This window comes from Thamnophis elegans, chromosome 4 (genome assembly GCF_009769535.1).
Source record: "Thamnophis elegans isolate rThaEle1 chromosome 4, rThaEle1.pri, whole genome shotgun sequence".
In the NCBI taxonomy this organism is placed as follows: domain Eukaryota; kingdom Metazoa; phylum Chordata; class Lepidosauria; order Squamata; family Colubridae; genus Thamnophis; species Thamnophis elegans.
In genome coordinates this window covers 2400022-2422199 of record NC_045544.1, presented here as the reverse complement: position 1 = coordinate 2422199, position 22178 = coordinate 2400022, and the positions used below count along the sequence as shown (strand labels likewise).

Genomic DNA, 22178 nt, shown 5'->3' with positions numbered 1-22178 from the left:
TCTATAGCTAACACGATTGCATATTCTGAACAGAATTGTTACAAGATTCAATTTCTGTCCTTAGGTTTTGATATAATGGAGGTTTTTAATGCCATTTTCTCTATTATGTATTTCATTTTCTGTCACAAAAGCTATCTTCCTTTTTCCTCAAAGCTGCATTTTTCTATATATCACATTGCACAGAAAGGTATGATTAGCAGTAGCTGTGCCACACATGTGCTCACCTCTGCAAAACCCCACATTATTGACATTTTGTGATGCTAAAGTTAAATGTCCTCACATTTTCAGCACAATTGTGTTTTAAAGGGAATAATCTGCATTCATTTCCATAATTATACTTGACTTGCTTACTTCGTTCAAAAACAGAACAGTTGCAAGACATTAATGTATAAATCCATATAAAAATGCTTTATACAGTGCTGTGATGAAAAGCAATCAGCCATCTTCAGTTTCAATGACTCTTCTATGATGTCTTTCTTTCTAAGGTCTATGTTCACTAAAGTTTGATTGAACGTTTCAATACGGCTTTCCATCAGTTCTTGAAGAAGTTGCTGACTGAATTGGGTTTCCGTTGGCAACTGTAGCTTTTTCAGTGGTCATCATTTAAGCATTAATCATTGCATATGATTAGATCAGTACATAATGACAGGGCTACAAGAAATGAAAGTGAAGGGGATTGTGGGATACTGCTAAATGTAGGTTATAGGAGAAATATTTGGAAGGGAGAATAGAGGATGCATTCTTCTATCTCTATGAATAGATTTATTAGTAATGCTTTATTTCATCCAGCCATTTCTGACTTTTGCACACTTCTGTACTTTTTGATTGATGATAGAGTGAATTTAAAAGAAGGAAGAAGTTTACAATATTGGATGATTCTTTAGTCTCTACCGTTGAATTTTCAAACAAGATATCAACAATCTGAACTACAATCTGGAATAACGTAGAACCTGAACAATCTCAGTAACTAATCCCATATCCAACTGATAGAGCCGAGGTGGCGCAGTGGTTAGAGTGCAGTACTGCAGGCCACTTCAGCTGAACTGCTAGCTGCAGTTCGGCGGTTCAAATCTCACCGGCTCAAGGTTGACTCAGCCTTCCATCCTTCTGAAGTGGGTGAAATGAAGACCCAGACTGTGGGGGCAATATGCTGACTCTGTAAACAGCTTAGAGAGGGCTGAAAGCCCTATGAAGCGGTATATAAGTCTAACTGCTATTGCTATAGTTTTTTCAAAGAGAACTTGTGCTTTATAATTGTTCTCCCTCTCTGTATTACTAGGCATAACTATATTTCACATTCAGACCAATAGCATTTTCTGAATAACTGTCAAAATTCTAAGAGGTGCTTTACTATCCCATGGAAATTTTTGTTTTTCTAACAAAAAGCAGTATGATAATTGGAAAATTGATTGAGGCATTGTTAATGAAAACCTCTAAAATTATATAAAATTAAATAACAGTTGCTGAAGAGGGTGATTTTTAATATCTTGTCTCTGTCTGAATTAGATATTCAGAACAATCAGGGCTTAGTACAACTGTGGCTTGTTTGTAACTATGTAGTAACTGTGGCTGCTACGGGGTAATATCTGAATTGTGGAATGAATATTTCTGCATAATTTAGTGTTGGAAGAAAAAGTACATAGCTGATCATTGGAATGCAGTCCATTTTCATTTTTCCATTACCTTTAGTGGAAGTCATCAGAAAACTCCTATGTCATTTTAGAGTTAGCACAAGCCAGGGCCAGTTACAGGATCTAAGGGAATTTAGACATCAAGAGAGCAATGGAGTCTTTAGTTCTCCTTTCATAATTTGGGGTTTGTGGTTTCTAACTACAAAATAATTGGATTTCACTATGTAGTAAAAGATTAAAAATAATTAAATGCTGAGTGGAAGGACTGGAGAGAAGTGGTAGAAAACTTTGAAGTATTTTTAAACTTGTATATTTGCTAATTAGCTTGTTTGGTGATTGTTATGCCCCTTTGCACATCAATTTCATGGGTATTTAGCTCATAAGTGACTGGACTCAGCAGAGAGCAACCTTTGATCATATCACTTTGCTTGCTAAAAGAGACTTTAATGGGAACTTGACTTGGAGGCTCTTTTTTTAATGTTGCCTGAACTTGGTCAATGTCTACTGTCAACCATGTAGCAATGTACAACTCAATCTCATATGGTTTCGTGTTCTGACCCCCCTCGTTCCACACAACACACACTCTGAGCCAAAGATAAGTTACGGCATTTAATCAACAGACAGACAGGTCCATGGCAGCAAACCAGCACAGACAAGCTTGGACAGCAATCAGGCACAGACAAGCCCTGGCAGCAATCCAGCCTGCCAAGCTCACCATAATGTTCTCCGACATTCGATTCTGTGTTGACTTCTGCAAAGAGGGGTGTGTGCACAAATAGCTTTTTATAGTCTGGAGAGGAGCCTAATGACCACCAGCTGAGTGCAATTACCTCCTGTAATTGCGTAATTGTTCCTGATGCCTATTAGCTCTTCGATGGCGTGCATCCAGGAACAACTCACTACTGGCTTCTGGCTCACTCTCCCTTGTCTCCTCCCCACTGGTCCAAGGCTCAGGTGCCTTCTCGTGGCCAACCAGCCTCTCTTCGCCCTGCTCGGAGTCGGAACCCTGTCCAGGGTCCTCCACATCCTCCAGAGCTGACTCATAGGGCCCCTCACTGTCGGAGTCTGGTGGCAGCTCCAACGGCTCCTGCTGGGCCACAACAGCTTCATATGCCAGTTCTGTTGCTGCCTTGTCTCCTTATGCAAGTACAGGTAGTCCTTGACTTACTACATCTGATTTAGTGACCATTCAAAGTTACAATGGTGCTGAAAAAGTGACATGACCATTTTTCACATATACGACCATTGCAGCATCCCCATGGTCATGTAATCAAAATTGGCAAGTGGATGCCAATTTAAGATGGTTGCAGCATCCCGGGATTATGTGATTTCCCGAGGTGGCGTAGTGGTTAGGGTGCAGTACTGCAGGCCACTTCAGCTGACTGTTATCTACAGTTCAGCAGTTCTAATCTCACCGGCTCAAGGTTGACTCAGCCTTCCATCCTTCCGAGGTGGGTGAAATGAGGACCCAGACTGTGGGGTGGGGGATATGCTGACTCTGTAAACCGCTTAGAGAGGGCTGAAAGCCCTATGAAGCAGTATATAAGTCTAACTGCTATTGCTATTGCTATTGCTATTTTGCAACTTTCTGACAGGCAAAGTCAATGGGGAAGCCAGATTCACAAAATGAGGCAAATTTCACTATTCACAAATCTCTCTCTTAGCAACAGAAATTTTGAGTTCAATTGTGTTCATAAGTCGAGAACCATCTATAGTTTATCTCAACAGACAGAATGGTCAAATTGGGTATCAGGAAGAAGGTCTACAGGGACTCCACCTCATCCTCCTGCCGAGCCACCTGCTGGGCTGTGTTCTTGGCCGCCACCTTAATGTCTGATGGGGAGGGCAGAGCAGCGGGGTCGGTCCTGAGGGGCTGCAGAGGAAGCTCCGAGAGACAACACCCCCCCCCCAATTGTCCATATTGTTATTTATGATACTGCATGCTACCCAGAGTCTCTTGATAGTGAGATAGGCAACATATAAATTTAATAAATTACTAAATATGGTTTATGGTTTATGGTTTATTATTTATAGGCCGCCCTTTTCCCTGAGGGGACTCAGGGCGGCTTACAATTTATGGGGAGGGGAATACAAGACAGTGAGACATAAAACAATACATAAGTAAAAGTAGAACACAACATTCATTCATCATTCGGGTGGGGACGAATTACAATCTTTATCCCCAGGCCTGACGGGATAGCCAGGTCTTAAGGGCTATGCGGAAGGCCTGGAGGGTGGTGAGGGTACGAATCTCCACGGGGAGATCGTTCCAAAGGGTCGGAGCTGCAACTGAAAAGGCTCTCCTCCGCGTAGTCGCCAGTCGGCACTGACTGGCGGATGGGACTCGGAGGAGGCCTAATCTGTGCGATCTGATGGGACGAAGGGAGGTAATTGGCAGGAGGCGGTCTCTCAAGTACTCAGATCCACTACCATGGAGGGCTTTGTGGGTGGTGAATAATGAAACATGTATGAATTTAGCAAATTTACCTAAAAATAAAGCTAATACTTGAATTGGTGGCACTTCTCCAATAACGCTTCCTTTTCCATGCAGCGGTTCCACGAACGAGTGATACACAATGCAGCTCCGTTCCAGAGCCAAGATACGGCAGGAGGATTGGCTCCGAATTTTCAGCTGGCTCTGTAATTCGCTTTGAATGTAGTCCCGGCTACCTTCTCCAAGGCTCCAAAGCTATCCGCTGTCAGTCTGTGCCCAATGCTTTAGCACAGTGGAATGACACAGTGCCAACCTGTGTGGGTAAGGCTTATTATTTTTAGGCCATACATTTCCAAGTCAGAATCTATGAGCATAAATTAAGAACACTATTAGTTTTGCTAAATAGCATTAAATAAATTTCCTCACTCTTGATTAATGTAGGCTACATCCAGTTTAAAAGAGCAATATGTCACTTCGATTGTAATTGAGTACTAGCTGGTTGACATACAGAATAGATTTTGATATAATAATTTATTAAATTTACTTAGTGGATGCATATTTTGCTCAATTTTTCTTATCATTATGACTGCCTCTAAAACCTTAAGTTTAAGATGAATTTCTGGCAATTGGAAATATACCATAATTGGACTGAAACTTCCTTTGTAATGTTAATTAACTAATGCAATTGAAAAACAACAGTATTTTAACATTACAACTGATTCTGATTCCATTTTATTACATCCTGAATCAGAATGGCCTTTCTTAGCAAACTGCTTGTTGTGTTTGTGTTGTTGTGACACTTTCCATAAGAACTGGGTTTCCATTTTGGATTTAGAAGAGCCAAGGTGGCGCAGTGGTTAAATGCAGCACTGCAGGCTACTGCTAGATCAGCAGGTCAGCGGTTCAAATCTCACCGGCTCAGGGTTGACTCAGCCTTCCATCCTTCCGAGGTGGGTAAAATGAGGACCCAGATTGTTGGGGGCAATATGCTGACTCTCTGTAAACCGCTTAGAGAGGCCTGAAGGCCTATGAAGCGGTATATAAGTCTACTGCTATTGCTATATTCAGTTTTTGTTTCTCTCTAGATATTTGTATTTTTCAGTAATGCCTAGTGGGCATATTTTACCAAAAAAAACAGAAATAGACACTATTTCCAGTAAAAAAAAAAAGATTGCAAATCATTGTCATATGACTACCAAGCAATGCAGATCACCATTAATGCAGGCCAGTTATCGAGCACCCAAAATGTGATCATGCGATTGTGGGGATGGGGGTGGGGGGTGGGGAACAGCCATCGGAATTTCAAATCCAGTTCTTAAGTATCTTTTTTTGAATCCATCGTAATTTGGAACACTTACTAAGCAACTGGTAATATGTCAAGGAGTACCTGTCTTTCTAAATTAAGTTATGTCAAAATAAAAATCCTTTCCTTGAAACTTTTGTAGCTAAGATCATTAGCAAAAAAAAAAAAGTAATTGATATAAAGATTAATGATAAGGGAAACCAGAGTATAATAACAGGTTGTTAGACCTCAAAATTTTCATCTGTTTTCCTAATACTTTTTTTTTTTTTACTATTGCTGTGGTGCTTATCCCTTTCTAATCCTAAATTATATTGTCTGACTTTTAGAAAACTTGGTCTGAAATGAGCTGAAAGTCGAAATAGTAAAAACTGTTTGAATTTAATATGGCATTATTGTGACATTATGGATTTAACATCCATAGACATTATCAGAGAAAACATAACTGTTTTTGTCTACGTATAATTCTGGAATGGGAAAAGCACTTTTTATAGCAAGTTTTCTGTTTTTCTTGCTTTATAAAGACATAAATGGAATTTAATTCCTGGTTTTAATATTACTTCCCTTCTTTGTCAGCAAGGTTTAAGCTTTATTGTTACTTCAAATTCAATTTTCTTTCAGTGCCATGCAGCCGGAATTTCACTGAACGCAGAGGTACTATACTGTCTCCGGGCTACCCTGAACCTTATGGTAACAGCTTGAATTGTGTGTGGAAAATCATAGTGACTGAGGGATCAGGTATTCAGGCAAGTCCATATTTTGCAAACAGTGGAATATAAAGTACTTTAGAATTAAAGACAAGATATTACTAATTTATTATTCCTCCTCTAAGTCCCTAGCTAAATGTAAACAAAAAGAAAAAGAACTCTTGTTCTGCATTTTTGTATAGATTCATTCACAAATTCAGAATCCCTCAAACCCCCCCACATCTTCTGCATGTAAAGTAGAAAAGCCAAAATTGCTTCTGTTCACCACACTTACTTCAATGTAATTTAGTGGAAATTGACTTTAATTAAGGAACTTGTTTGGAAATCAGTTTTATGCATATGTTGATCATCATTTACTTCACTGGTACACCATATGCTACCAGATAAAGCTATAATGATTGCTACATCTTAATGCAGTTTTTTTAAACTGAATGAAACTATGATATATTTATTATATATTTATGTACATACGTTATCAAAAGGAAACAGATTGACACTGAAGATATTGTGCATAGCTGTTTTTGTGAAGTTAATGTGCCTTGTCTTCTTTATGAGATTTGCTTCAACAAGGCCTTCATATCATTCTTGAAAGATATTGTTAATAAATTAAAGAAACATTTTAAGTATTTTAATTAAAAAAAACATACTGTTCAAGACAACGAACTGGGATTTTTTAAAAATAAACCCTTCTGGATTGAAAAGGCAAACTATGTCACTGTCATATATGTGCATCTATGAGATATATATGGCATGTATATCATTATACAAGAATGAAATAATGAAAAAAAAACCTTTTCATATTAAAAAAACAATGAAAACAACACTTGTAATTTATACAATCAAAGTTATTTTTTAAAAAAATATTTTAATTAAAGTCTTTGTATTCAGGAAAGCTCATTGCAAGATGCTATGTCTATTAAATAGCAACTTATATAGAGCTTAATTTTAACGCATGTTCATTTTCATACAGCATTACAATTCAAAATGGCTACAGAGAAAATTTGCAGAGATTGTAAAAGAGGATTTCTATCCAAAAAACTCTTCAATCAGTTCAAAATATTTAAGTTCAAAATCTGAGTTTAGAAGTTCACTGGAGCTTATAACTAACAGTTTCCAATGGCTTTGTCACATGGACTTCCATATGTTACCAACTTCTTGTTCAATATGTAAACATTACATTTAAAAAAACTCTTCAAACCAAATTACATTGAGGGCCCTTTAAATCAAAAATTTAATTAGGATTGTCCTCTTAATAGTCAAAAGATTGTTACATATTTTCTTAACCTAGAAATGTCTTAGTAATTTTCTAATGCTCGTACATACTCCTGTATTCATATATATTTTAAACAACCCACAACCTTGATCATATTTTAATGGATATAGTCATCTTTCAATCTTTGTGATAAATGAAATAAAAATATATGGATAATTTCAAAACGGTGACTATTCAGTGATGGAAATACATTCAGTGAAATATGCAAAATAGTTTATGGGTGGATTTTGGTGTATAAGTATGCATTCCACACTTATTTTGTTAGGACATTGCAAGTGGATGTGGGCTATAAGAGGGGGTGGGTTTATTCCATTGATTGCTGCCTCTCCCGGATGGCAAAGGAACAATAAAAGAAATAAAAATGAGAATAAGTAAATTGGCTTTAAAAATATACTCCTTAGAATGTTTTTTTATAGCTGCAAAAGTAGTATTTCAGTCTGATTGTGTAGTTCACTATCATTTCCCCCCAAAATTCTTCCTTCGTAGAGGTTAAATTTACCTCATTTTACACATGCTTCAAATTAGGCCATTTAAGCGGAACTGTATAATTCTTCTTGTTTTAGTAGCATTTCAATCTTATTTTTGTCTAGTACCGTCATGGCGAACCTATGGCACGTGTGCCACAGGTGGTACGTGGAGCCATTTGTTAGGGCACGCGAGGCATTGCCCTGTCAGATCCAGCGCACATCCGTGCCCTGACCAGCTTACTTTGGCCTTCTTTGAAAAACTGGCCCTATGGGCAAACCAGAATTTTGGGGACGGACTTCCAGTTTGCTCGTATGGCCGTTTTTCACCCTCTGGAGGTTTCAGGAGGCTTCCCTGAAGGCTCCAGAAGGTGAAAAACACCCCTATGGCCAAACTGGAAGTCCGTTCCCGAACTTCCGGTTTGCCTGTAGGGCCAGGTTTTTGTGCTCTGGAGGCTTCAGGGAAGCTCCTGAAGCCTCTGGATGGCCTCTGGGGAAGCGGTTAAAGCTGTTTTTGCCCTCTGCGGGCTCTAGAAAGCTTCTGGAGCCTGGGGAGGGCGAAAAACATGTGCCAGAAGTGGGGAGGTGCTGGTCACATGTGCATGCACAACGGATCACGAGCATAGCATTATGGTTGTGGGCACACTTACGCATGACCCCCCTGCGCTCCCCCCGCTTTTGACGCACAATCCAAAAAATGTTAGCCATCACTGGACTAGTATATGCTTTATACTTTTGGTCCACAATTATAAAGATGTGTAACATTTTTACTGTGTGCACTTTCCACATTTCTGAGTTAAAGTGTTATACATTTATCCTTAAGTCAGCAAAAAGTATACTAAAATTAAATTTACTACCCCTATTTTTGGTTCCTATTCTGAATAAATTCCTTCATTAATTGCTTCCGTTGCTCTTCTGATTTTGTGATAAGTAGCATAAAGCAATTAAAACTGGTATTTCAGATCCCCCCCCCCTGTCTTACCTTTGTTTATGCAGAAAATAAATGTAGACTTTCAAATTCCTCCAGGCTCTGTAAAACAGCAGTGATAGGAATGGTGATCTCATTTTTTCATTGCTATTTCAAGCTAAATACACTGTTACACTATTTCCCTGTTATGATATTTATTTATCTAATTCATATAGCCACCCATATTACAATCAAATGACTCTGAAGAGTGAACAGAAAAACAGTAAAATATATCTAAAACCATTATTGTTAGCAAATATTAAAAACATTTTAAAATACTAGGAAAACAGATAAGCAAGAATAATAGATGAAGAGATGTTACTAATAATGGAGCATCCTCACTAGATTCCCCTACTGGCATAACTAGGTCTTGAGGGACGTTCAGAAGTTAAAAGTGATAAGACCATTCAAGAGCCGAGGTGGCGCAGTGGTTAGAGTGCAGCACTGCAGGCCACTTCAGCTGACTGCAGTTCTGCAGTTCGGCTGTTCAAATCTCACCGGCTCAGGGTTGACTCAGCCTTCCATCCTTCCGAGGTGGGTAAAATGAGAACCCGGATTGTTGTTGGGGGTGATATGCTGACTCTGTAAACCGCTTAGAGGGGGCTGAAAGCCCTATGAAGTGGTATATAAGTCTAACTGCTATTGCTATTCAAGTATTTCAGAAAAAATTAAAAAAAATGTTTAGCATCCCACTTGATCCCATCCAACCTTCCCTCTACTGTGGCGGGTGATAAATTCTAACTCTAATAACAATGGTCATTTGATGTTTCTGACTTGAGGGGGGAAAAAAAACTTTGTTTACAGCTAATAACTACTGTAATTAATTCTTTTTATTCATGGGTTAGATACAAACCGAATGCAATATCAGAGATAGGAAAAAGCAAGATGTCCGCAGGACACATTTGTACTGTAGTTAGAAGCAGGTGGGGTATTGCCCTACTCATGTAATTTACATTGCTGTGTTTGTTGTCAAGTTTATTATGATGTACTTTTCTGAAAACATAGTAATTATCATGTTTAATGAACACTCAGTGGTATGGTTTTCACAGATACAGGTAATAAACTTTGCCACCGAGCATAATTGGGACTCTCTTGAAATTTATGATGGTGGTGATATGACAGCACCAAGGCTTGGAAGCTTTTCAGGTATGTAGGAATCTATATTGCCTTTGATTGGCCAAAACATAAGATGCAAGCTATTCAAGTTTCTCTATTTTTCTCTATGCACAATACACTCTTGTGTGCCATTTCCTCCTAGTACCTTAATAAAGAATATTATGAGAAAGAATATGAAATGCTTTGTATAATACTTTGTAGGGTCTGAGTATTAGTAGAGTCTTTCATTGAATGCTTTGAATATACAGCAACAGCTGTGATTTATCTTAAGTGCTTAATTCTTGTTATCAAAGTCTGGCTGTTGTAATTATGGATGGAATATGTCCACACAGAAATTGACATGTTGTGAGGCAGTAGAGGAACAGATTAATTCCGTACACAACTTGCAGCTCAGTTTTTATCCTTATTGTGCTATATAAGAGTACTTACGTGAATAATAATCCTAATAAATTCACAAGTGCTACTCGGATAGAAAATATAGAATGATTATAATGAGTTAACAGATGCTAAAATATGTTCCTAAAATTGCATTTGAAATTTTAATATAAATCCAAGTGAGATTGTATTAAAAAGAGGATGTGGGAGATGTACATTCAATGTGCATTGAATTTAAATTTATATTGAATTTAAGATGCTGTAAAAATATTGTTAGTAAAACTAAAACATATTTCCAGGTGGTTTGTCATTATTATAGCATCATGTATACTTTTTTTGATTCACCATAAAAAGATTCTTCACTTACATGTTGCTTCTTTTTAATTAATATGAATATATATCTGACTTTTGGATTTCTGTAGGTACCACAGTACCAGCACTATTGAACAGCACTTCCAATCAACTTTATTTACATTTTCACTCTGATATCAGTGTAGCAGCAGCTGGTTTTCACCTGGAATATAAAAGTAAGATGTTTAACATTATTTTGCTTGCTAAAATAATTTATATTTCTCCTATAATATAGTGCACAATATCCATATATGTTGCATGAAAACTGTGCAAACTATCATGTCTCTTAATCTCTTTATTTCTGGAGACAATCATCCATAAGTAGGCATCACAACAGGGGTGGGTTTCAGCAGGTATGCACCGGTATGGCTTAGGGGTGCGAGGGTCTTGTAACTTGATAGTTTTAAGACTTGTGTGCTTCAAATGCCAGAGTTTCTAAGCCAACATTTTGGTTGCTAAGCAAGAGCGTTGTTAAGTGAGTTTTACCACATTTTACAAGTTGGCCACGCCTACCCGGTCACATGACTGCCAAGCCACTCCCACCCCATCACATGATCACCAAACCACTCCCACCTGGTCACATGACTGCCGAGCCACTCCCACAAAACAGGCCAAACCTACAGAATAGGTTCTTAAAAATTTTGAAACCCACCACTGCATCACAATTATAGCAAACCACATGAATATTTTTGAGTTTGGACAAAACTGGGGGAAATGGTGTGGAGAGGGTTTACAATGATTACAGTTGCCTGGAAAATCATTGTGTGTTTTACTTACCACTATCACATTGACTTTCCATAGTTTATATCTATTTATGAAATAGTATTGGTTCTATTGACATATACTCAACAGACATCAGGAAGTGTATTTTAAAATACACTTCCATTTGTCTGTTGAGCTATTGACAGATAATTGATATACACATTATGTGCATATGCGTACAGATCAGGGGTGGGTTTCAACCGGTTCGCGGCGGTCCCTGCGAACCGGTTGGTCGGCGAACCCGGAAGTAAGTAACTTCCGGGAACGGCGAAGGGCCCACCCGCCCGCCCGCGCTCCTTACCCGGTTTTGATGAGTTCTGCGCTTCCACGCATGCGCAAGACGCATACAGCGCCTGCGCGATCCTCCAGGAGCAGCTGGAGCATCGCACAGGCGCTAGTACGCATGCGTGCACTGCGCGCGTGCAGGAGGACGCCGCCGGCCCCGTTCCAGCTGAACCGGTTGGAACGGGGCGAGAAACCCACCCCTGGTACAGATGGGTGGGTGGGTGACTGTATGAAGAGGGAAAAAGAATGTGGATGTAGGAGAAACTGACTTAACTTGTGACAGAAGTATTTATCATTTCTACATTAAGCGTTTGTAAAGTTATTCACACAAAGATAATAAAATATCTAAAGGAATGCCAATTAAAACCAGTCTTTTTTCAGAAAGTTCTTTATGTACGACTTCTAAAGTATTGTTTAGATCAGCGGTAGTCAACCTTTTTATACCTACCGCCCACTTTTGTATTTCTGGTAGTATTAAAATTTTCTAACCGCCCACCAGTTCCACAGTAATGGTGATTTATAAAGTAGGGAAGTAACTTTACTTTATAAAATTCATAAAGCAGAGTTACAGCAAACCCCTACTGCCCACCATGAAAGCTGAAACGCCCACTAGTGGGCGGTAGGGACCGGGTTGACTACCACTGGTTTAGATTAATAACTTTTATCATATTACAGTTATCATATTAAAATGCCTATTATTTCTTTAAAGTGTACTTTGTATTTGAAGTGCTTATATAAGAAGATTTAGACATTGAGAAGTACACACAAATTATATTAAAAATGAATTATGGTTGTTGAAAATTAGGCTGTTGGTTTGAGATGTATGTTTTGAAATTTAGCCACGCACATGGATTTGTACAAGTCCAGATTTGAGCACATGTCACCTTACTTGCTGGAGCTGCATTTTTCTTCTGGGTCCAATTCAAGGTACTGATTGCCCCCTTTAACACCCTACATGGCTTGGGGCCAGGTTATTCAAGGATATATCATCTTTTCCATGTTACATTTACCCAGCCCACCAGACTGGGAAGGCAAGATATGTTACAGGTTCTCTCTATTAAGGAGGACCATCTAGTGGGACCAAGATGGTGGCTCTCCCTGTGGAAATCAAGCCCACCGAGATAAGATTGGCTCCCACCTTGATAAACAATTGGAAGGCCCCCAAAACATGATTTTTCCAGTGGGTCTGGGGAAAGGAGCCCATCAAATGGTTTGTTTGACTGTGGAGTGTGAAATTTTATTGGATTTTGTATTTGAGGTTTTACTTCTATAAGCTGCCTAGAATCATTATGAGTGAGTTGGGTAACCATATAAATTTCTTAATAAATAATGAAATAAATAAATAAAACCAGACTTTTACCTTCTTTCTACTTTGCCTAATATCCAATTTAGTAATCAATATACTGTATATTCATCTAGAATTTATCAATTCAGAGTCAGCAACTTGATATCTAATATTTGTTAACTGAAGAATACTTTTCATTTTGCGGCTTTTCTGTTCTTTTCAAATGTTTTCATGTATCAGTAACTTCTTCATATATAATACCAGTTTTACAATAGATAACAACCTTAGATTTCTAAGGTTGAATATATATATATATTTCTAAGGTTGGGTATAGATTGGGTTACCCAATGCTGCACTTCAATACGCAAAAATTAAGTTCCCATTTTAGAAAAGCAATAAAGAACTTACACGGATTGATGTTTATTAGACGTATGCAAATTAAGTCATTAAAGATTCCCCTAGCATGGATATCCATCTCATCTTAATGAGCAATTGTATGCAAACAAATATACTGACAAGCACCAATGGAAATACTTATAATTGAAGTAATCACTATTATAGATTGTTTAATTGTAGAGAGCCAAGGTGGCGCAGTGGTTAAATGCAGCACTGCAGGCTACTTCAGCTGACTGCAGTTCTGCAGTTCGGCTGTTCAAATCTCACCGGCTCAGGGTTGACTCAGCCTTCCATCCTTCCGAGGTGGGTAAAATGAGGACCCGGATTGTTGTTGGGGGGCAATATGCTGACTCTGTAAACCGCTTAGAGAGGGCTGAAAGCCCTATGAAGCAGTATATAAGTCTAACTGCTATTGCTATTGCTATTAATGTGTAAAAAAATTGGAAAGAGCAGATCTCCAGCTGATGATAAGTATTCAAACTAACTATTAGCCACAGGAGATTTTAATTCTGTGCTTGAATTTCTCTATTCACTTCTAATTTACCCCTGCCCGGTTTAAGATTAAGATTAAGATTTAGTTTATTTGTATGCCGCCCTTCTCCGGGAGGGACTCAGGGCGGCGAACAACTCAAAAGGGGAAAAGGGGATAGAAACACAATACACGTAATTAAAATACACAAGAGTCATACAGCCATACAAGTCGAGAGGGGAGGGGAACTCATCAACCCCAGGCCTGCCGGCACAGCCAGGTTTTGACGGCTTTCCGGAAGGCCTGGAGAGAGGTGAGGGTCTGAATCTCCGCGGGGAGTTCGTTCCAAAGGGCCGGAGCTGCTACAGAGAAGGCCCTCCCCCGGGTGGTAGCCAGATGGCATTGGCTGGTAGACGGAACCCGGAGGAGGCCGACCCTGTGCGATCTAATGGGTCTATGGGAGGTAATTGGCAGCAGGCGGTCTCTCAAGTACCCAGGTCCAATACCATGAAGGTTTGAGCCTGGAATGCTTCCTGCACCAATCTGGAAGGCAAAATGGGGTGGGGGTGCCAAGTGAGGCCCCAAAATGCAATATGAGAACCCCACCCTACGCATGCACCCTGCCCCCCCCCACATTCATGCGTGCGCATTCCCTGATGTGCTCCACCCCTGTAAATACACAGCAGACACCCGAAGACCAGATAGCTGATGGGTGGTGCACACACATGTGTGGTGGAGCTGGGATGGGGCGATGATTGGCATGCCCACAGAGAGGGCTCTGCGTGCCATAGGTTCATCATCCTGGCTGTAGGGTTTGGGGAATTAGCAAACATTTTCTGTTTCCAAGGTGGCGCAGTGGTTAGGGTGCAGTACTGCAGGCCACTTCAGCTGACTGTTATCTGCAGTTCGGCAGTTCAAATCTCACCGGCTCAAAGGTTGACTCAGCCTTCCATCCTTCCGAGGTGGGTGAAATGAGGACCCAGATTGTTGGGGGCGATATGCTGACTCTGTAAACTGCTTAGAGAGGGCTGAAAGCCCTATGAAGTGATATATAAGTCTAACTGCTATTGCTATTGCTATTGCATTTCTACAAGTAGGGACATTGTATAAATGTATGAGAGCATGGGGTATTAGTAGTCTGTGAGTATAGCACAGATAGATGATACTGTGTGAGAGTGAGAACAAGTCAGTTAATTTTGATATTGAAAATATTTATAATTTGTAATCCTAAAACACAATACTTTATAGTGAATCCTGCTATAAGTAGCACTTGCGTTCATTGGAAATATTTAGCAAAGTATTAGACAGCCATCTATTTCTGATAACTCTGTTTCTGAATGCATAGAAACATTATGCAGAAGAAAACCTTATTAGTTTTTTTGGTATTTCTATGTATAAATAAAACGTTTAGTGTGGGTGAAGGATAATAATACAACCAGGCAGCTGGCTACAAAGAAAGTGATTTGGAAAATGCAGTAGCATTCAATTCCTTTGATGGATGTTAGCATTCTTTGGTTTGAATCAGGGGTGAAATTCAGCAGGTTCTGAACCAGAAAATTTGAGTGGTTTGAAAAACCGGCAAATACCACTTCCGACTGGTCCCAGAGTGGGGTGAGAATGGAGATTTTGCAATATCCTTCCCCCAGGAGTAGAAAGCAAATGAGGATTTTGCAGTATCCTTCCCCTGCCACGCCCACCAAGCCACGCCGACAAAACCGGTAATAAAAAAAAAATTGAATTTCACCACTAGATTGAATATAATCTGAAGATTAAAATGGAGGCACGTTAGTTTGAAGTACTCTTTGGAATAACATTGTCACTTATGCTTAGAATGTTTCTTGTAGCCCATTGTCTCCCCGGGTGACTCCTTTGTATCGGTTTAAACCCTCCAACAATTTAGTCACAATAGTTTCATTATCGATGTATTTCTCTTTTTCATGGATTGTATAATTGATTGAATATATTCATTTAATTGATCAAAGAGATTCAGAATAGGGTGAAATCAATAACTAATGCAAGATTTAATCCATTCAACTAACATAGGATAATAAGTTACAGTAGAATGATAATAAAGATTGCTGCATATTTGAGTCACGTCCTCAGAGGGGTTTTTTTTTTTTCAACTTCATTTAATCTGTCTCGCCGCTTTTGAAAGGGTACAGCTCTATTTCAGTGGAGATGACAGATCAAAAATGTATAAGGAAGAAAAAAAAAAAATGAAGAACAGTTTCCAAGAAAGACTTCCCTTCATATTGCGCCACTGCTTCATTGGCGTGAATCCTTAATGAGACGATTGGTTAAATGTACTATGCTATGATGCAAAAGAGCTTAAGTCATAAAGCCATGAGCAAGTTTCTTCATTTTGATGTCATGAATAGATGTTTATATATAAATGTGCCCCATAATGTTAGGCAAGAAAGGAAGCAAAATTAGCCTTTTTCCAGTTCCCTTTTCTTATTGAGGTGGCGTAGTGGTTAGAGTGCAGTACTGCAGGCCACTTCAGCTGACTGTTAGCTGCAGTTCAGCGGTTCAAATCTCACCGGCTCAAGGTTGACTCAGCCTTCCATCCTTCCGAGGAGGGTGAAATGAGGACCCAGACTGTGGGGGCGATATGCTGACTCTGTAAACCGCTTAGAGAGGGCTGAAAGCCCCATGAAGCGATATATAAGTCTAACTGCTATTACTATTGCTATTATCCCTTTCTTGTTTCTAATCTTAAGATTAGTTTGCCTCTTCCCCCACTCCTTTTTTTTTTTTTTTAACAATTAAGTTTATCTCCGGAATGTAAATTTCAGACTATGTTCATACCAGATTCAAGGGCTATCATAGCCTAGCCTCTAGTTAGCAAATTGTGCAATCTTGACTTTATGAAAGCATTGCACCAATAGATACACAGATAGAAGATGGAATTTTTTTATCACATTTAGCAATAGCAATAGCAGTGAGACTTATATACCGCTTCCTAGGGCTTTCAGCCCTCTCTAAGCGGTTTACAGAGTCAGCATATTGCCCCCAACAACAATCCGGATCCTCATTTTACCCACCTCGGAAGGATGGAAGGCTGAGTCAACCCTGAGCTGGTGAGATTTGAACAGCCGAACTGCAGAACTGCAGTCAGCTGAAGTAGCCTGCAGTGCTGCATTTAACCACTGCGGAACTGGATGGGTGCCAGCATGGCAGTGGGAGCTTGGACCATGGGATGGACTTGTGGGTGCGGGGGCAAGATCTTGAACTTTCAACTGGGTGGGGAAAACCGGGAAGCTTTCAGATTCGGGTTTTCTCAGATGTGCCAACAAGGCTCTCTTAATGAATTCGGACTTTGAGCAATACTTTGCCTTGGGCTCTGATTTAATTTTGGATGCTATTTGGAACCCTGACATTTATCTTAATGTTGAGATACAGAGAGATATAACATCTTATCTATGTTGCCAGCAGAGATCTGTGTTTTAGATTTAAGGATGTAAAACATGTTGCCTTTCAAATGTGACACAATCAGGAGGGTTAATAATGATGGATGTGGGGAGATATAGTGAAGACCGCACATTGTTTACCATTTCTTCAACACAATCTAGAGTTCGTTTCACCTTAGCAATGGTAGAAATATATTCTAAATGTGCTGTGATATGAATCTGATCTCACATCTGTAGATAGTATCGTTATAACTCAATTCGCAAAGGCGCATGCAGTTAAAAGCCCACTGACATATTTAATGTCCATTTGTATGCGGGTGCTGTGGATGTTTATATTCATTCATTTGAAATTATGTGACTGATAGCAATGGTAATGCTATTTTTATGATTATGATAAGACAACTTTTATTTAGCGTAAGATGTCAACCATGCAACCATATCAGATTGTTTTCCATGCTACAAGCCATCATTAGTGGCGGGAACACCCGATTAGATTAATAGAAGAATTAATTAAATTCATGACTCAAAAAGACAGTAAGATAATTAAGACTTTATAAATATATGCAATTGTGATTATATAAGGTGACAATCTTAATATGAATATATATATATATATATATATATATCATTGATATGTGTTGATGTACCCAAACATGAGTATGGATACATAGTGTGAGTTTGTGTGTTTCTGTGTTTGTGGGTGGGTGTGAGTATATATATCTATGTATATTTGTATCTTCAAGTCACTGTTGTCTCCTGGAGACCAAATGAAGTAGTTCCTGGAGTTTTCTTGACAAGGTTTTTCAGAAGTGGTTTGCTCTACAATTGAGAAGGACTGACCAGTCCAAGGTCACCCAATTGGATTTATGCCAAGGTGGAATTAGAACAGGGCTACGCAATTGGTTTTCCTAAGGGGACACATGAGAAACTGTTATGGAGGGCCACTGTGGCTGTTGCCACCCCATTCTCCACTGCTGCATCCCACTCCTGCTGCTTCTGCCCCGTCCAACTCCTGCGTCAATCCCACCTGCCACCCCACGATTGCTGCTCTAATCCCCTCACCAGCCTGCTGATGCTAAGGACCAGTCTGGGACTGCCTGCAGACCGGATGTGACCTGCAGGCCATAAAATGCCTAGGTTTGGACTAGAACAATGTTCCAAGTTCACTCCATTAAACGTTGGCATCTTGTGGTACTTAGAAATAATGCATTATGCATTAAAATAATATATATATGCATATACACATATACATATAGTCATTCATTTGTTCATCTATGTCATGGGTGTCAAAGTTTCTGTGTCACATTGCTGTCACATTGCTGTCACATAACATATTGCAACAATTGTTTCTGTTCACAGAGCTGGGGTGGGCATGGCCTGTGTGTGACGCATCCCACAGGCCGCCAGTCTGACACCCCTGATCTACGTAGCTACATACCAAGGGTGTGTTGCTACTGGTGTTACTGCCGGTTTGCAACCCATGCGCAACATGCGCAGGTGCTTTGTGCCTGATGCACGCTGTTCATGCATGCACTGTTCAATGTAAATTGTTCTGCGTGCATAGAGATATGTTCTGACCCCCCACCGTACAGTGAGTCACGCAGACACAAGATTACTGCTAGATAATTTATTCACAGTAAATTAACACACCGACAAGACTTTGGCAGCAACCCAGACTTCCACAGATAAAAAATACACACAAGAGCTTCTCCAGCTTTAGTGTAATAGTTGTGTCCTGCAAACAGCCTCCTCCCAAAGTCTCTTCTTATATACTTTCTTGGGAAGAGCCTAATCACAACCACCTGGCCCCAATTATCTTCTGTATCTCCGTAGTTGCTGTCGGCGCTTATCTGCCCGTCTTTGCCTGGTGTCTGGGACCAACTCCCTTAGCTCCTCCTCACTGCTTCAGGGCCTGACGTCTTCACCACTGCTCCAGGGCCTGACGTCAGGGACACACTCCCTTTGGCTTTCACCGCTGCTCCATGCCTCAGGCGCCTCCTGGTGGCCAATCAGCCTCTCTGGTCCTTGCTCAGAGTCTGAACCCTGTCCAGGGTCCTCCACATCTTCCAGAGCCGACTCATAGGGCCCCTCGCTATCGGAGTCTGTTAGTAGCTCCAACGGCTCCTGCTGGGCCACAACACAGATGTATTGTAGAATCCGGATTGTTGGGGGCAATATGCTGATTCTGTAAACCGCTTAGAGAGGGCTGAAAGCCCTATGAAGTGGTATATAAGTCTAACTGCTATTGCTATTGCTATGTATGCTCTATATTTAGTACAGCAGAAATGTTTTTTGAGTATTTTTAAACAACAGCATTTCATAATTTACAATCATGTTGTAAAAATGGTGAATGTAAATTATGATACTTAATTATCTCTAAAATAAAAGGCACAGGGTTTTTTTTTTAAATAATTCATCACATTTTGTCCAGGGAATTTTATCTTTGTTAAAGTGAAAGTGAAATGTAGTCTATACTAATACACTTTTAGAACTATTAACAAGATGGCACTGCGGTGAGCTTTCTTGTCATTGATGGCAGCGATGCCAGAAAAATATTGCAGGTCACTGTAATGACATGCCTAGACGAATGCCTACTGGTAGACCTGGAGTGGCAGAAGTATTTAATAAGCTGGAACTGGGATGAGATCACCAGGAGAGTTATCAATATTGACATTAATGAGTTTTATGTCCTGTGCCAAAAGGGTGAGCTGACCTGTGAAGAGCATGCAGTAAGCAATTTCCTACACAAGGAAGGCATGTTACCCTTGAAAACAGCACTTGCTATTCATAAGTTGTGAATGGGAAGTACAGTGCTCTAAAGAATTCCTCACCTTGTTCTGCCCTAGGCTTTTTTAGCTCTGTTTCTTTTTCATTTTAAAACTCAGTTCATTATGAAATAAACCATAATCGGAGAACCTTTTTATCATATTGAGAGATTTTTCCTATGCACGCAACCGGTGGTATATTTAATGTACACATAAAGACTAATTCTTTCATTGTTGTTCTGAGATCACACGAATTTACTACATCATATTTTAAATTCAGTTTTGTGTCATCGTATTCATAACTGCTTCAGTTTGAAAGACTAACCGTAAATGGCTGTAAAAAGAAATTTTAAAATCCTATGCTTCCTTTCAGCTACCTTTTTGAATCTTCTTTTCATTTTGGATTATTAATCACATTGTTGAGAACTTCCTGTTTTAAACTTTGTGTAGTAATTAGATAATCAAGACATAAGCAATAAAACCAAAGCAATATGATCTTAATGTACTGTGTTTTTTTTTCTCTTTTATTTATTTTAGCTGTAGGCCTTGCTTCCTGCCCAGAACCTGTAATTCCTAGCAATGGATTTAAAATTGGTGATAGATATATGGTGAATGATGTTTTATCATTTCAGTGTGAGCCAGGATATACATTGCAGGTACCTGAATTTTTTTTTAAATGGTGTATGTATATATATGTGTAGGTGTGTGTGTGTGTGTGTGTCCGTGTGTGTGTGTATGTATGTATGTGTATGTATGTATGTACAGGGCGGGGCATAACCTTTTCCTAGGGGGTCACAGCAACACTTGTAATAACAACACAAATATTTCATACACCATTCGAAAGCCCATCAAAAACTGAGTTTATTGACACGATTTAATAGTCAGTATGACCACCATTAGCCCTTCGAACAGCATTCAAACGAGGTGGATAAGAACACAAGAAATCTTCAAACAGTTCCGTTCGATTTTCCAGATTTTTCAACACAGTTTCCAAATTCATTCTCAAAGTTTCAACCGAATATCGATTTTGACCTTGCTCCTGAATCATCAGAGCTTCCACTTCATCCTTAATTATGGCCCCAATGTTCTCTGCCGGATTGAGATCTGGCGAATTTCCCGGCCAGACGTCATTGCCCCAAAATTCGACATTGTTGTCCTTTAACAATTGCTGAGTCGCATTTGCACGCATGCAAGGAGCTTTGTCATGAAGAAAGACAGCCTCACCAACCACCAAGACATTGTCTGGATCACTGAGAAATGGAATGACATTCTCCAATAAAATTTTCTCACGGAAATAACTGCCATCCCAGGATTCCCCTTTATCCTTCAAAACCCAATGCAGTTTCTTGGCTGTGAAAATGACGAAAATCCCGATGCAAGTCAGATTGCGAACGATTTGTCGATATCGTTCATGTTTGGCGATGTCGTCGACGTCTTTAGCCCAAATTCGATCGTTCTGGAAATTCGGTTTTCGAATGGCATAAACGAAGAATTCGTCAGATGGCGCCAAATGAAGAAAATCTTCCTCGGTCCATTCAGACAACCAATCGCACAACCAAAGCCGATCTTGAACGTGTGTTTGAGTTTTCAATGGTTTGCAAATGACGTGGAATGGCTTCAAACCTTCTCGTTCTCGATATCGGCCGATTGTCCTTTGATCAACTCGTTTTCCACGAATTTGAAGGATTTCTTGGGCCACTTTTCGGTTTCCTTTTCGTTGTTTGCGACTGCCAGTTGCAATGATGGCAAAAAATGATGACATTTTTATACTTGTCTCCCTCTATGCACATTGCTGTTTCATTTATTTTCAAACAGCAGTTGAAAGATACACATTGAGTTAAACTTAAGTTTGTTTCTTGCTCTTCTTATTTTATTATTAATGCATATTTCACTATTTTAATATAAGTTATTGTTCCTCTGCTAGATCATTCACAAAACCAGTATGATCATTCTATAATTTTATTTGCATTAATGATATTATCTTGAAAAATAAAAAAGGAGTTGATTTGCCTAGCTTAGATACTTAAATCCTTAAATACTAGCTTAAATACTTAAATAAAAATAAGCATTTAATTACACAATTTTTACAGTCTCAGTTATGGGAGAGTAATACACCATAAAATGATGACTATAAACAGAAGCATTTTAACATTCAACCATTATTGCCCTCTTTGGCATTTCTTATTCT

At 39.4% G+C, this 22178-nt stretch overlaps 1 protein-coding gene across 1 annotated transcript in view; it reads left to right on the top strand.

Moving 5' to 3' along the window:
* CSMD1 (CUB and Sushi multiple domains 1) overlaps nucleotides 1-22178 on the top strand; it is a 982247-nt gene that overhangs the window by 845302 nt on the left and 114767 nt on the right. Inside the window, exons 34-38 of the mRNA XM_032215147.1 lie at nucleotides 4183-4386; nucleotides 5987-6111; nucleotides 9826-9922; nucleotides 10690-10794; nucleotides 20528-20646. Of these exons, the coding sequence (XP_032071038.1) occupies nucleotides 4183-4386; nucleotides 5987-6111; nucleotides 9826-9922; nucleotides 10690-10794; nucleotides 20528-20646 (650 nt within the window). The remainder of the gene's footprint in view (nucleotides 1-4182; nucleotides 4387-5986; nucleotides 6112-9825; nucleotides 9923-10689; nucleotides 10795-20527; nucleotides 20647-22178) is intronic.